The sequence below is a fragment of the Mauremys reevesii genome, linkage group 23, assembly GCF_016161935.1.
Source record: "Mauremys reevesii isolate NIE-2019 linkage group 23, ASM1616193v1, whole genome shotgun sequence".
Lineage (NCBI taxonomy): Eukaryota > Metazoa > Chordata > Testudines > Geoemydidae > Mauremys > Mauremys reevesii.
The window spans coordinates 14768617-14785578 of record NC_052645.1 but is presented as its reverse complement, the minus strand read 5'-3'; the positions used below and the strand labels follow the sequence as shown (position 1 = coordinate 14785578).

Here is a 16962-nt window from a genome sequence, read left to right as displayed (position 1 = left end):
GGGTCAGTCAAATGCGTGGCTGTTGATCTCTCCTCTAGATAGGATTTAGTGTTCAAATTAAACCCCAGGACTTGATATGCACTCACAGAAAAGTGGAAAAACAGAACAGCTAATCCGAAAAATTTACTGTATCTTCTTAACGTTTAAAATGAAATCCATGCAGACCTGTAGGTGGGTACCCTAGTTACTAGGTCTAGTCCGTTCCATATTTAAATAGCTAGGAGAAGTATTTTTTCTTGCTCATTTGAAGGGTGAATTTGGCTGCTCCAGAGAAGTAGTGTTGGGTTTTCCCCCTATTGCATTTTAAAGATGGAAATCTGTCCAGCTGTTTCCCATGCTGATTCCCCAGGCAGACACCTGCCGCTGCGCTGTCAAACCTGCTTCCTATAGTGATTGCTTAGCATTCTCCTCTTCAGTGAGGTCGGACCACTATGTAGTCTGAACAGGCAGCCTTGGAAATCTGATTTCCCCACAAGGAAATATTCAGTGCACATCTCCCCACCTGGCTTTATTTTAATATACCAGAAACCTAGGACTTCCGCATGCAGGCTGTATCACACTCCAGGCAGGGATTAGAAACAGCTAGTCCCCTTTAGCAGCCAGGGTGCCCTCTGCTGGCAGTTCTGCCCAATCATCCTTTTTCTGCTGTGATGCCGATATCCAATTCGTATTCTCCCCTTCTTCCTTTTGTTATACCCCCTCTCCGTGAGGGGAGGAGTGAGAGGTAGGGCCACATCGTCAAAGGTAGTTAGGTGTCTAACTCCCATTATTTTCAATGAGCATTAGGCACCTAAATATTTTGAGGATCTGGCCCGTGATGTCCAGTGGACATGCATAGTTGCAGATCCATCCATGCTCTCAGTTTCTTAGCCCAGGATATGGTTTTTATGTCATAAACAGGAAGCGTCTTCAATTTATCATGTAAATAACCCTGGCAAGTAAAAGCTTTGAGTAGTTTTATTAAGGGCAACCAGCACGTGGTAAAAGACCAAATATTTTCCTTATGGTTACACTTTCCTTCTTAATTTTCTAAACAATTTAATGCTAGCTTCCAACAGAAACCCAAAAAGGGGGGAGAAATGTGTTAAGCTATTTAATAAGGGCGGAATTGTTCTGACTGGTAAAGCGACTGTGCATTGTAAATCGTGTGCAAAAGTAGTTATGCAGCAATCTCTTGTTGGCTACCACCATTGCAGACCACGTCTCCGTGGGAGGCCTGGGGGACAGCTTTTATGAATATCTGATCAAATCCTGGCTGATGTCAGACAAGAGAGACACTGAAGCTAAAAAGATGTATAATGATGCACTCGAGGTAAGTTCGATTGCTTCTGCAGCTGTATTTCTTACAAGGAATATTTTGTCCAACAGAATGTTAGTCAAAGCAGTTTGTTTTTCCTTCCTGCAAGATGTGTTCAGATATTGATTTTTAATACATTTTAGGCTATAGAAAAACATTTGGTTAAAAAATCTGCCGGAGGATTGACCTACATTGCAGAATGGAGAGGTGGCGTCTTGGATCACAAAATGGGCCATTTGGCTTGCTTCTCTGGTGGCATGATAGCCCTTGGAGCAGAACAAGCAGCGGAAGAGAAAAAGCAACATTATATGGATCTAGCTGCAGAGATTACTCACACATGTCATGAATCTTATGCACGCTCAGGTAAACATTGTGGATTAAAGTACTGCTGATAAATTACTGTGGTAGGTAAGGATTTACAGCTGCTAAAAAAATGAATCTCGCATGCGAAAAGGATTGAGTAATTCTTTGGCACTTCTGCAGCATCTTCCATCAAAATAAGAGGGCTTTTAACAGTCATCTGTCCTTGCCGCACCCCTGTGAGAAAAGTCAATATTGGTATCCCCCTTGTAGATAGGGAAACTGAGGCATAGAGCAGTTGAGTGACTTACGCAAAGTCATACAAGAAACCAGCGGCAGAGCTCGTAACTGACCAAGATCTACTGAAGTCCGGTCCTGTGCTCTAATCACAAAGCCATGCTTTCTCCCTATAAAAGGAGTGATCTGTGTTCCTATATATCAGCACTTTGAGGTATTGCCATAAGAAATGGAGTAAAGCACTGATCTGCCTTTAATTTCTCCCACAATATACAACTGAAACAAGCTAAATGAGCAGTTGAGCATTATGTAGGGTGTTAGAAACAGGGAATTGAGTTCTGTTATTCCTTCTTAAAACGCACCCAAACCATAAATCCCTACTGCAGCCTTCCTAAGAGAAGATTGCGTAAGTCTCTCCATATTTCCCCACATTCAGTAAAATCTTTCTCATTCACACAGCGTTCTTTGCAAACAACATGTGATTGAATATTTGCTTTCACGTAAGGCATTCAATGCAGGCATATAAAGACTAACCATGCTAACAACAGGACAAATGTGGCGACCCCTTGGCAAGTCACCGTTCAAGCTAGAAGTGCTTGTCTTAAATGTGAATGAGGACACTCACCTCCTTTATAAAGCACTTTGAGATCCACAGATGAAAAGCATTTATAAAAGTGCCAGGTATTGGTATTATTATAGTGTGTAATTTAGCAAGATCGTATAACCAAAAAGATCTTGCTGATGACTCGAGGGCTGTGGTTAGCTCTACACACACCCAGCTTCAACATGCTTGTAATTATTTGGACTTTTTTCCTTTCTTTATGAGCATTTGTCTAGCACATCTGAGTATATGTAGTTGCAGTCTGCTGTCCAGGAGGCTTGCCTGCAATGTGCCTCTCTTTGATAACTGGTCCTTTGGATTGTTTCACGTCTTAACTGCATCAACAAGCCCATATTTATGAGCTGCGTCGAGCTCATTTGCCTAAAGCAGCTCTAACAAACTTCAAGCCAAGCTGGAATTGTATTTTCAAACTCTTTTCACAGCGCTTGCAGAACTGCAGCTAGGCCGTCTGAGCTAAGAACCTACGGGCTGCAACTGCCTGGAGCCATTTTTCACCTTCAAGTGTATCCGTCACCATCAAAAGGACAGCACTAAGCCTGCCATCAGCAGCTACCCTGCTGTCGTATCAGCCAGCTCGCAGTGTTTCAGACAGCGGCTGTGCACTTAACCTTTTCCCTGGTGCTCAGGAAACAATGCGCGTTGATCGTGCTGTTAGTTCCCCGTTCTCTCACTCTTATAACATGGCCCAGGTAGGGCAAATAAGGTGTGTAAAGAAACAAAGTGTGTATGTGAAAGATAGTCTTTTGGCTACAGCACCAGACATGGGGCCAAGAGATCTGGATTCTGTTTCCAACTCTGTCATTGGTTCGGCTTGATCTCAGGCACCCCTGTGCCTCAATTTCCCCATCTGTAAAATAGGGGTGATAATTTTCTAATTCATAGGGATTCTGAGAGTGTGTGTTTCTTTTGAGAGCCTCACATGGAAGGCACTTGAGAAGGACAAAGCACTAGTCGTTTTTTATTATTTTGTAATCAGAAAATACAACTGAAAGTAACTCCATCCTATTTCATAGCGATCAACTTTTCTTTTGAAATGGAAACATACCAGAAGCTAAAGGACAGGAAAGGGTGGCGCAGACACAGTTCCAGCTAACTTCTGATCGTCCCTTTGAAAAACATCCCTCATGACTGTACAGTAATGATCATAGAATCGTAGGACTGGAAGAGACCTAGAGAAGTCATCTAGTCCAGTCCCCTGCACTCAAGACAGGACTGAGTAATAACTAGACCCTCCCTGACATCTAACCTGTTCTTAAAAACCTCCAGTGATGGAGATTCCACAACCTCCCAGGCAGCGTGTTCCAGCCCTAACCACCCCTGACAGGAAGTTTTTCCTAATGTCCAAACTAAACATGTCTCTTGCACCAGTTTAAGCCCATTGCTTCTTGTCCTATCCTTAGAGGTTAATGAGAACAATTTTTTGTCCTCCTTCTTATAACAACTTTTTATGTACTTGAAAACCGTTATCATGTCCCCTCTGTCTTCTCTTCTCCAGACCAAACAGATCCAATTTTTTTCAATCTTCCCTCACGGGTCATGTTTTCTAGACCTTTAATCATTTTTGTTGCTCTTCTCTGGACTTTCTCCAGTTTGTCCACATCCTTCCTGAAATGTGGCACCCAGAACTGGACACAACACTTCAGTTGAGGCCTTATCAGAGCAGAGTGGAAGAATTACTTCTTGTGTCTTGCTTACAACACTCCTGCTAATACATCCCAAAATGATGTTTGCTTTTTTTCTGCAACAGAGTTACAGTGTTGACTCATATTTAGCTTATGATCCACTCTGACCCCCAGATCCCTTTCCGCAGTGCTCCTTCCGAGGCAGTAATTTCCCAGTTTGTACATGTGCAGTTGATTGTTCCTTCCTAAGTGGAGTATTTTGCATTTGTCCTTTAATGATTGCTCCGTCTGGAGGGCCCAATGACCATGAAGTCAAACCTGTACCTGAGACAACATATAAACATGAGAAGCACTGGGATATCAACAGCATGGCTACATTGTCTCTGAATAGTTTCCTTTTCCAGGGCTCTGCTGTAGGAGATTTTTAGCTGATGTTGCTCACTAGGGCCTGATCCTGAGAATGCTGCTCAGTGCCTCTCAACTCCTGTTGACTGCAGTGGAAGCAGTGGGGGTTCCTGACCCTAATCCGGTGTGAGAGAGATGTCTCTGAGAGCATCCATCAGGCGTCTTAGGACCCAATTCAGCCCAGGCAAAAATCCAGTGCCTTCTTGCACACACTTACACCAGGGTTGAATGTGACCCTTTGATCTTGTTGCCATGGGCCAGGCTGCTATTTTCAGAAGCCCTTTCAATTTACTTTTCGTATTTCTCCACTTATTTTACTGGGCCATATTCAGAGCTGGGTTAAGTAAGCGCATTCTTTGAGTCAGCAGAGTTGCACTTGTTTGACACCGTATCTGAACTGATACTGATGCGTTGACATGACGGATTGCTTGTTGCACCCCATAGCAAGCCTCGGCTGTATTAATGCAGCATAAAAACACCTATCAAACCCGTTAGCGTCGGTTATGAATTTTGAAAGGTGATGATTATGTGTATGGGTTTTTCTTTCTTGCTCAGATACCAAGCTTGGCCCTGAAGCTTTTCGCTTTGATTCTGGAACAGAAGCCATGGCCACCAGACTCAGCGAGCGCTATTACATACTGCGCCCTGAAGTGGTAGAAAGCTACATGTACATGTGGAGGCTGACCCATGATCCGAAATACAGACAGTGGGGTTGGGAAGTTGTAAAGGTATGATCATGAATTACGTAGCATTAACCATTCTTACAGGCATCTTTTCCTAGGCTAGGAAAAGGATAAGCGGAGTTTTAATCGTATTAGCCAATGTCATGTCTTAGCTACCGCACAGTAATATAAAGAGAAACCTAATTTGCTTTTGTCTCTTTGCTGATCATTGAAAATGTTTGGGCTTCGTTTAAAAAGATGATAATAAACCTTACAGGGTTTGGAGGAAAAAAGAGCCGCAGACCTCAGACAATGTACTGGCTATGAATGTAGTAATGTCAGATGTAGTGGATTGAGCCTCACATTTGGAATTATCTAGACTCTGTGAAACCATAGTTTCATATTCTTGCAGGGTCGACTCAGCCCTGCTCGTATTAAGGTAGAGATATGAGCATCAAATACTCTGTTTGGATCTTCAGAATGAGACTGTAAAAGACAAGATCTTCTCTGTGCTGTGAGGATGTAAAAGATCCCAGAGAGACTTCCCGGCTAGTCTGTCTTCTCACTCCAGCACTGTTTTCTGGTCTGATGTGCACAGGGCTGCTCCACTGAGCCCCAGAGGTGGTTGCATTTCAGTGGCAGCATTCAGGCATTCATAAAGTGTCTTGGAAAGGGGCTGTGTAAAAGCAAAGAGTTACTCTTTGACACCTGTTGATATGGGGGGAGCATCAACGCCAAGCAATCGATAAGCTGTACATTGTTTACCTTTTTCCAGCTGTTTCATTAGAACTAGCATCTTTCCTGGACTCTTGGGTAATGATCAAACTCTTCAGTGAGAGTGAAGCTGCTATAAAACCTGAATCTGATTTGTAAACCTGACTTGTAACACAGCTGATGCCGATTAACGGATGACTCCATGTAGCTGTGTGTCGCTGAGATTTATTTTATTTTCTCAGGCACTGGAAAAATATTGTAGAGTAGAAGCAGGCTTCTCCGGGATCCGAGATGTTTATACCACCACCCCAAGCCATGACAACATGCAACAGAGTTTTTTTCTGGCAGAGACATTAAAGTAAGTCTAGCATCATGAGAGAGCTTTCAGAATAAATCTCCTCTTGGGGCACAAAAGTCTTTATGTTGTGGGTCATCTTCATGCAAAATACACAATAGCTTCATCTTAGAAAGCGCTGGATTCCCTGCAGAGCAAACTGGGGAAGATGATGGGATACTGCAGGCTTTTTGTGTCTCTTCTGCAGAACAATTACATAAAGCGAGGTGAACCTGCTTTGGGATCAATTTCAGCAGTTTCCCAAGTGCTCTGTCATTTTCAGCACATGCACTGTATTTAACAGGAGTTTTGGCCAGATTCTCAGCTAAATCCGTTTAAATCAACTTAGCTGTATGGATTTCGAGCTACGCCATTTACCGCCCTGAGGATCTGGCCTTGTATGTACACTTGGAATCCCATTAGAGTCTTTCTGTAACCCAACTTACCGGTTTTTCTTTTCTCTCTTCCTGCCATGTGGCTGCAGGTACCTCTATCTTCTGTTCTGTGACGATGATGTGCTGTCTCTGGAAGACTGGGTATTCAACACGGAAGCCCACCCACTGCCGGTGAACCACATGAACTTTAAAGTGAAAGCAAGCATGCAATAATGATGCTGTTACTCAAGCTCCCTACTTCGGTGGCACTCTATAGCGGGTTACTGCATTTCCTTTCCATTAAAGGAATTAGCGATGTTCCTAAAATAGTATTTTGGGGCACTAGTCCAATTCCGGACAGTATTATACTGGGGAGAATAAACTGTGACATGAGCACCTTGTTTTCCTCTATGAGGAGATCTATTAGCCTGGTCACAAGATGTTGATTCTGGGCCATATTGTAAACAGATCATGGACATTCCTTTATACAGAGAATTTATATGAAATCCACTGACTTTGTTTTCTAGTGGCCAAAGGATTGGAAGTTTGCCATACAATAGACTTTCCCCCCCTTGTTCTTCCTTTCATTTTTCTTTTTGATTTTTGCCTTTTATATACAGTTGGATTTTATCATATTTTTAATTACAGTTTTCAATATACTGTGCTTTCTACGTGGTGTCAACATTGTAACTAAAACAAAAACTGTCTGCAAAATTCTTGACCCAAATGTATTTTTATATATTTTTCCTGTGCTCTTAAAAACATATTTCCAGTATATTGCATCACATGTAACTTTCCTTTGTAATGTTTGTGTTTTTCTACTTTTATTTGGAACTAAATGTTATGAGTCACTTGTAATAAATTGCACTGCTGTAATAGTCAAATCTGTGAAATAGAATAAAAGGTCTTGTAAAATAAGTTGCATAATTGGGTTGATCCGACATTAGCAGCTATCCATCCAGAACTGTCAAAGACTTGCTATATTATCCTTGGAATGAACAGCTGACAATAACGGTTGATTTTTGAGAATAATTTACAATAAATGTTTATTTCAAGAAATAATCTAGCAATTGTATAGTCAGTAATTCCAACCTTCTTCGACTCTCCTAGATTGCTTATTCATTGTTCAACTATGGGGTAGCAAGAACTCAATTAAATATCTTATTTCCTAGCCAAAAAAAAAAATCCCCATCCAAGTTTCTTCCTCATTATATTGTAATTATCTCTGGGATGAAGTTACAGGAGAGAAGAAGGAGCCAGATTCTCATCCTGTTTCTGGCACTGAGAAGTACCTTACTTTGTAGGTTGACCCATTGACTTTCAGTAGGACAGCCCATGCAAAGTCCTTCAACATGATTAAGGGTATCAGAATCCGGCTCTGAGCATCACAGATCCTCTGCTTCAGAACAATTCTGGGCTCTGTTATGGGCCTGATCCTGGAAGAGGCTGAGTGCCCTCAAATTCCATAGATCGAGAACTCAGCATGATTGCAGGATTGGACCTTGTGCTCACTCACATCCGTGATTGTTTCTCCCTCTCTAGTAGCTGGTCCTAGCTGTGCATCCTCCCCTTCAGTTGTCCCTCTTCAGATTTATTCGTTTCATCGACAACCTTTCCCCTGCAGCTCTGGATCATTCAGAAGCTGCCTGGTGCTTTGCATTAGACACGTTCCTCTCTCATATTGTGAAATGCTGATTAGTTTCTTCAGCAACTCGGGAAAGGAAAAGCAAGTTGGAAAAGAAAAATGTGCTTTTAAATCTATGCCTGTCCAAGTCCCAAAGGGAAAGAATATTGTCATGTGAGGACTTAACCTTTATCCCAGGGATAAAGATACTGGATGGTAAGCTTGGCCCAGAGGGATGATTATTGTAAATAAGAGTCTTGGGAGTGAGTTATTTTATCTGAGGGATTTTGATGCTGGGAAATAAGCTTAACCCAAGAGAATTTTTGCAGTGGATTAAGAAATGTCATGAGTAACCAAAACTCTGCCCAGCAAGGTCTTAAAAAGCATCCTTCCAACTCCCGTTAACATGGATTCCTGGCATTTCATTCAGATTGTCTAGTTTGATTTTGTTCATGTTATTTTCCTTTCCCAAAGCACAAACCGCATTTCCTTTCTGCACAAGTGTTTAGATGTTGCAGTAAAAACAAATGGTACTTCTTAGGTCAAAAAGATTTCTGGAGAAAAGATTTTTCCCTCCTGAAATTCAACAGCTGCATCAAAAATAATGATCTTTCTGCTACTTGCCTGTAAATGAAAAATGTATTGATGTTTCCTTAATGAAGTGCTCTGACTGCTGCTCAACACCAGTCCCAAAGAAAAGTATTCAGTGCAAATGTCTGTCTCTAAAACCTTCTAATGATTAGAGCCCACAGTCCTGCAAACACTTGTGCTTCTGCTTAACTTTAGGCAAGTGAACAGTCTCTTGGAAGTCAATGAGACGACTCCCATGAACAATTTTAAGACCGTGCGTTAAGATCCTAAGTTCTTTGAGGCAGAGACCGTCTTTTTGTTCTGTTTGTACAGCACCTAGCACAGTGGGGTCGTGGTCCATGAGTGGGGTTTCTCAACACTACCACAATACAGTGATCTCTGAAGGACAGGGGCCTTAGATGTCTCTTGGCTCACTTTTCTCAGTACCCTTTGGATCTCATTTGGCAGGCTTTATTCAGGCAGAACGCTGACTTCAGCGGTCGTTTTGCGCGAGGAAGGGGAATTTTTCCCTTTGGGTTTCAGATGCTGTGCCTAGCAAATCTATTTCCACTTTGAGAAGAGAATTTATTTGTAATGTATTTTGTTTGTAGGATTTGTATCCTGTTTGTGATGATGTAGAAAAGGAACCCTTTCGTATACATACCTTTAAGCAAAAAAAGCAATAACGATTCATTTGAATTGTTTTCAGTTCTAAACATGCCGGGAAATGCGTCGGGGAAGAGGTTATGCCTTTGTCTTGCTCACCAACTTCACTCACAGGCGTGGGGTAAAATAAGACACACGTTTTTAACAATGAGAGTAATTAACCATTAGAACAACTTACTAACAAGGGGAGTGGATTCTCTATTGCTGGAAATGTTTAAACCAAGATTGGATGTTTTTCTAAAAGTTTGATGTTCTAGCTCAAGAGGTCAGACCAGACAATCACGGTGTTTGGTCTTGTAATCTCGGAATCCTGGATCCATTGGTGTCAATGGGAGTTTTGCCTTAGACTTCAGTGGGGCCAGAATTTCACCCATTTGGGGTTTCTGATTTTTTACATACTTGATTAAGAAATATGGTTCAACCTTGGTTATCTGAATGCAGTGGGGACCACTGAATAAATTCACATCATCAACATTTGTGATGATCACACAGATTTTCACCACTGGAAGATGTGACCCTATTTTATATAGCAGGAAGTTTCAGACAAATGAGACCCCAATAACGGTAAGCTGTACTGCCCAGTATAAATTAACTTTACTATTGACAAATGAGTGCTTGCAGAATGGCTGTCAATTGTTGCCTGACTTTTACATAAACCACAGAAAGAGATAATAAAAAGCTATTCAAAAAACAGATGTAGCTTCTGGTAACCCACTTTTCATTTTTTAAGTGTTATTACATTTCCTTGGAAGGCTTTCAGCAGAATTGGTTATTGAATTCCAAATCCTGGCAGTCTTTTATTTTTCCTGTATAATCTGTTGATTTTTTTCAGGTTTGATAGATTGAGTTTTTGCCTCCATTGTTTTAAAGTTTCAGATGTTACAGATGGTGGGTATTGGGATCTCTGTATTAATTCACCAGAGAAGACTAAAAAATCGTAGAATCATAAGACTGGAAGGGACCTCGAGAGGTTATCTAGTCCAGTCCCCTGCACTTAAAGCAGGACCAAGTATTATCTAGACCATCTCTGACAGGTGTTAGTCTAACCTCTCCTAAAAATCTCCAATGGTGGAGATTCTACAGCCTTCCTAGGCAATTTATTCTTAACCACCCTGACAGTTAGGAAGTTCTTCCTAATGTCCAACCTAAAATTTAAGTCCATTGCTTCTTGTTCCATCCTCAGAGATTAAGGAGAACAATTTTTCTTCCTCCTCCTTGTAACAATCATTTATGTACTTGAAAACTATCATGTCGTCCCGTTTACCCCCCTTAGTCTTCTCTTCTCCAGGCTAAACAAACTCAGTGTTTTCAATCTTCCCTCATAGGTCATGTTTTCTAGTCCTTGAATCATTTTTGTTGCTCTCCTCTGGACTTTCTCCAATTTGTCCACATCTTTCCTGAAATGTGGCACCCAGAACTGGACACAATACTCCAGTTGAGGCCTAATGAGCTAAGTAGAGCGGAAGAATTACTTCTTGTGTCTTGCTTACAACACTCCTGCAAATATATCCCAGAATGGTGTATGCTTTTTTTTGCAACAGCGTTACACTGTTGACTCGTATTTAGCTTATGGTCCACTATGACCCCCAGATCCCTTTCCGCAGTACTCCTTCCTAGGCAGTCATTTCTTATTTTGTATGTGTGCAACTGATTGTTCCTTCCTAAGTGGAGCACTTTGCATTTGTCCTTATCGAATTTCATCCTATTTACTTCAGACCATTCCTCCAGTTTGTCCAGATCATTTTGAATTTTAATCCTATCCTCCAAAGCACTTGCAACCCCTCCCAGCTTGGTACTGTCTGCAAACTTTATAAGTGTATTCTCTATGCCATTATCTAAATCATTGATGAAGATATTGAACAGAACTGGGCCCAGAACTGATCCCTGCGGGACCCCACTCAATATGCCCTTCCAACTTGACTAAACCATGAATAACTACTCTCTGAGAACAATTTTCCAACCAGTTCTGCACCCACCTTATAATAGCTCCATGTAGGTTGTATTTCCTCAGTTTGTTTATGAGAAGGTCATGCGAGACAGTATCAAAAGCCTTGTTAAAGTCAAGATATACCATATCTACTGCTTCCCCCCTATCCACAAGGCTTGTTACCCAGTCAAAGAAAGCTATTAGGTTGGTTTGACATGATTTGTTCTTGACAAATCCATGCTGTCTGTTACTTATCACCTTATTATCGTGTAGGTGTCTGCAATTTGATTGATTGATTATTTGCTCCATTATCTTTCCAGGTACTGAAGTTAAGCTGACTGGTCTGTAATTCCCTGGGTTGTCCTTATTTCCCTTTTTATAGATGGACACTATATTTGCCCTTTTCCGGTCAAAACGTGCTGCGCTGCAATTGGGATTTTTTTCTTTAAATAAAATGCTTCCATAGCACAGACTGTAAAAATGTCTTGTTATTTGAATCATAGGAAGTAGAGATGGAAAAGGCCCCACAGTTTCCTACTCCATCCCTCTGCCAGTGCAGTATTGCTCACTGCTGTATGTTATAGCTGAGAGTTTCAAAGGAACGTAGGGGAGTTAGGCAAGCAAATTCCACTGAAATTCAGTAAGATACCTAGCCTTATGGTTGATCTAATTTTAAATGTCCCAAGCAATGAGACATTCACCACATCTCCTGGGACACAGCCTAACCAATCTCCCTTTCGGGGAGTTTGCTAATAGTCACTGTAAATTATTCCTTTCTGAATTTCATGCAATACTATTAGTTCTATGTCCTAAAACGTTCTACCCTAATTAAGTCTTCTCTTTATCGTACTGGAGAATAGTCTTCAAATATTTGGAGAGTGTGTTCGTCCTTTCACTTTTGATTATCTGAACTACATAGTTCCTTTACGACTCAAGCCAGGAAAGTGCATAAACAGTGCTTTGAAGCCAATGGGATTACTCACATGCTTATAGTTAAGCACTTGCTTAAACACCTTGCTGAATTGGGGTCTTAATCTGTCATGTAAATCAATCCTTCCAACCCACTAATCATTTTAGTTGCATTCCTCTGAATTCCCTTTGATTTGTTCAGATCTTTCTGGTAATGACATGCTCAGAAATTGAGCCCAGAATTGCAGAACCAAGAACCCTCTTTGGCTGTTAATTAATCATGTTTATTATGCTACTGCTGAAGGACCAACCAAGATCAGGGGTCCACTGCGCCAGAGGTTGTACAAACAGAATCATAGACAGTCCCTGGTTTGAAGAGTTTACCGTGTAAATATATCTCACAATCTTTTCTTTTTACAAAGATTGGAACCACATTCTAGGGTCTTTGCTGTCAGGTGGAGTTATCTTGGATGTTTTTCTAAAAGACAAACTCTAGGAATTATTTCGGGGAAGCTCTGCGGCCTGTGTTATACAGGAGGTCAGACTAGATGATCACAATGGTCCCTTCTGGCCTTGGAATCTGTGAATCACAGCATCACAAAGGTACGTTTCCCAGACCTTAGGAAGAGCTCCGTGGAGCTCCAAAGCTCGTCTCTCTCACCAACAAAAGTTGACCCAATAAAAGATATTCCCTCACCCGCCTCGTCTCTCTCATATACTGGGACCGTCACAGCTACAACAACACTGCATACAAGGTGCTTAGTTGTCGAACTCCCATTGACATCTGGGGGAATTGGGCACCTAAATATCTTTCTGAATCTGGTATGTTCATATTTTCCAAGTATGCCCTTGCCTTTATTGGTACCATTTTCCCAAGGGTTTTATACATTTCTTTTTATTTTTCTTGAGTTTCTAAATTCACTCTGTCATTTTTGCCTAGTTTAATCTCCCTCTTCATTTATTAATACTGCAACCTGATAAATACTCACCTGCACCCCCAATATATTTATCAACATCCTGTTTATTCATGTTAGCCCCTTTGGCGGTTAACTCGGACTGTGTGCAGCTGCCCGTCTGTTTTTCAGTCAAACCTTTACTGACTCTGGGCTCTTCGTTGCCTGTTTCTTTTCCATTCCCAGTACAATGTGTTGAGGGTTTCCCCATGTGAAACATTTCTTGTTCCTTACGTTGTCCAGAGGGTCAGTGTGTTGTCCCTGTGTCTCATTTAGAAGTTCTCTACATTAGTTGGGACATTTCAGTCACTTCCACTCTTTAGTGTACGTACATGGGATTTTAATACAACTTTCCATTACATTTTTCTCCCTATGGGTGAAATCCTGTCCTCGTTTAAGTCAGTGGGAATGTGCTCACTCAGACGTCTTAATTCCCCCAAATGTGCTTTTCTGGAATCCATCCAATACCTTTGTTCTCCTGCATTTTGTAACTCGTGGTGAAGTTCAGTAGCTTGTCATCAGTGGCACCAATTCCATCCCTATTCTCACATTTTCAATGGGTATCTTCCAGTAAATAAATGTTAGATCCAGGAGGTTATGGCCTGTGATTGAATTTTCTTCTTAAAGATCTTAGATGTCTTCTATCTTGAGACTCAGCTTGCTTCAATTTTGGCTCTGTTACTCAGCAGATGTCTGGATATTTAAAATTCCTCCTGAGTGATGTAATCTGTCATTTCAAGAACTAGAAGTGTAGATCCAGGAATTTTTTTTCCACTCTCCTTTTAAGGGGAATTGGTCTCTAGCAGATGCCCTCTGTTTCTCCTTTTGTCTTCCATTCCTTGGCTTCTTCTCCAAAGAATTCACCACCATGCTCTTCATTGCTGAACGGCCTTTCTAACGCTTCTGATATATGATGCCTCTCCACCTCTTGTATACTGTATACCATCTGTGGCATTCCAGATCTGAGGCCTATCTCATCAGGCCTTGTTAATGCCCACTAGATCATTAAATATCACTTCTATTTCTTGTTTGTCACCCAAACACCTGAGTACATGTACTTGTTTCAGAACTCTTCCATCCTGTGTTATTCTGTACTCTACAAGTACTCACCACATTGTCTGAGTTAAGTGACAGCTCCCCTCGTCCGACTACCCAGCCAAAATGAGCCCTGGAAGTTTTAAACCACATTATCGAAACCATCTAATCCAACCAATAACCTCTCATCACAGATGTTATCTTAATGCTTTCTGAATCCAGCTCCTTCCCATGGGGGCAGACATTTGTTGATCACCAGTTCATTCTTCCATATAGCTAGATACTCTAGTATCTGAGGACCTGCCGTGTATATGTACATTGAATGGTCTCTAGAGGTAGAGAACAGATTATTATCCCCATTTTACAGACGGGGAAACCGAGGCATAGAGAAAAAATGTCCACAGTGTCACAGGAAATCAGTGGCAGTGATGGGAATAGAATCCATATCTCTTGAGTCCCAGTGATCACAAGACCATACTCCCTCTTCCACTCCTGTTTGGCATTTGAAGGAACTCTACCTTCTTTCCAGTTTTCTTCGTTTCCCTGAATTTTCTGGATGGTATAAAATCTTCCTTCTCTGGTGTCAGTTGTTCCCACATGCACTGTAATTGCTGGGAATTCCCTGTAACTCTGCAGGCTGTTTGGCCCCTGTATTTTGCCATCCTTTGCCCTAGCTCTCAGAAGGCAGAGCGCCCTCCTGTTTCCTTGATCTGGGCTACAGAAGTTAAGTTATTAGCCAGCGGTTATGTTCTCCTTGTCTCAGACAAAAAATGTTCCTTAAACCTAAAACAAAACAATTAAGCAGGCTTAGGAAATGGCGCAACTTCAAAGAATTCAATTCTAACGCTTCCTGGCACCCTTAGAGAGATCAAACATGCTGTGCGATTAGCCCTGAAGCAGAAGAAAATGGTACTAAATCTTCCTGAGCAGTTGGGGAAATCCAGAGGCTGTGCAGGATTGTGCGTAGCGAGAGTCTGAAGACAGTGATTTATGAAGAAAGATTAAAAGAGGTAAGTGTGGAGCACTTGGCCAAAGCACTGCTAAGGAGGGATGTGATAACCAGGTAAGGACCTGAAGGTATAAAGACCAAGGAGGAAGGAGGATTTCTGAGGCTGGTACGGAGGGGTTAGGAGTAATGGGATGAAATTAATCAAAGGAAAAGGCAGGCTGAATATCTGCAAAGGAACATTTCAGCTGTGACTGGGATAATCTCCCAAGGGAGGTCCCTGTGCTGTGGGGACGGTGTACAGTCCTTGAGCTGTACTGCACTGGCTGGTAAGATGAATGGACTAGGTGATTTACTAATCAGTCCCATCTCTAATTTCAGAGTCTGTGAACTATGACCCCGAATTCAACAGAGCGCTTAAATCCCACAGGAGGCATTGCCTGCATGATCGTCTAGTCTGCTGAGGGCTGCAATACTTCAGTCTAATTTCACTTGGTGGGTTTAGTGTGCGGCTGCTGGGTGGGGTTGGTGGCTTGTGACGTATAAACGGTCAGACTAGATGATCTGGTGGGCCCTTCTGGCCTTCAACTCTATGACACTGAAGCCATGACGCCTGCAAAAAAATCAACAGGCAGCAGTTAGTATGCTAAGACCACTGCCTCTCATGCTGGCCACCAGTCTCCTTATTTCCCTGTGCTCCAGCATGGTCTGTTTGTATTCACCTCTTGTCTCTCTGGGGCAGGGACCATCTCTGTGTTCTGTGTGTATGCAGTGCCTAGCACAATGGGGTCTTTGGTGCTACCACAATGTAAACAATACTACTACTTGGCACTTGCTTACAGTTCAGGATGGGCTTAGGTGCGCTGCAGAGTATGAATAGCTTTAAGCACATGCTTAAGTGTTTCACTGAAGTGAAGACCTATATAGTGAATAACACCATAGGGCAGTTAATTATGTTCTGCGTAGGCAATAGATAGGGACTGGGGTGGGGCTGAAAAGAGCTGGGTTCTACACCTGGCTGTACCATTGACCTGCTGTGTGACCAGGGCAAGTTGTTTCACCCTTATAGGCCTCGGTTTCCGCTGCCACTCTGCCTGTTTACCCTGTAAGCTCTTTGGAGTCTCTGACTATGTGTATGTGTATGTGTCCAGCACAGTGGGACTCTGATCTCAGCTGGGGTCTCCGGGCACCAGCACACACTAAATGTTGAACAATTCTGCTGTATTTCATTTGTTTACCACAGTTTTGTCCTATATCTCCGCAATTACATGGCCAGATTCTGCCACCCTGACTCACGTTGCATAGTACCTCACTCCGTGATTGGCTAAAGTTGGGACTGGTGATGGGGTAAGATCCCACCCAGCTTCAGTAACGCGTCTGGAACTGGCTCTCTGACGGCAGTGCTCTAGGGCCTGACTCTGCACCATTGATCACGCTCATCCATCCACACTCCTTAGCCCTGCGCTCCATTCAGTCATCAGTGGAATTTAAGAATGGTGAGACCAGGTGCAGATGTGATACCCTCCCGTATGACACTTCTGAGCCAGGGGACAGATTGCAATCCAAACAGCGTCATGGAAAAATGGATCCTTTCTGGCTAAGATGTGAGGGGAGCTGTCTTGCCGTTTAAGGGCAGTACTGCCTTCTGGTCAGTCCTCCCTGATACATGGCATGGCCCTTTTACGAGTTTGTGTGGTCTAATACACAAAGCCTGAGGCAATATGAGAAATGAGGTAAGGGGTCCTCAGATTTAGAAGGAATCCTG

At 42.3% G+C, this 16962-nt stretch overlaps 1 protein-coding gene across 2 annotated transcripts in view; it reads left to right on the top strand.

The window, feature by feature from the left end:
- MAN1C1 (mannosidase alpha class 1C member 1) overlaps positions 1-7485 on the top strand; it is an 83848-nt gene extending 76363 nt beyond the window's left edge. For both annotated transcript variants that reach the window (XM_039511414.1, XM_039511415.1), the window contains exons 9-13: positions 1197-1312; positions 1441-1660; positions 5039-5211; positions 6102-6217; positions 6678-7485. In XM_039511414.1, coding sequence (XP_039367348.1) covers positions 1197-1312; positions 1441-1660; positions 5039-5211; positions 6102-6217; positions 6678-6801 — 749 coding nt within the window. In that variant the 3' untranslated portion in view covers positions 6802-7485. The remainder of the gene's footprint in view (positions 1-1196; positions 1313-1440; positions 1661-5038; positions 5212-6101; positions 6218-6677) is intronic.
- The last annotated feature ends 9477 nt before the right edge of the window (positions 7486-16962 follow it).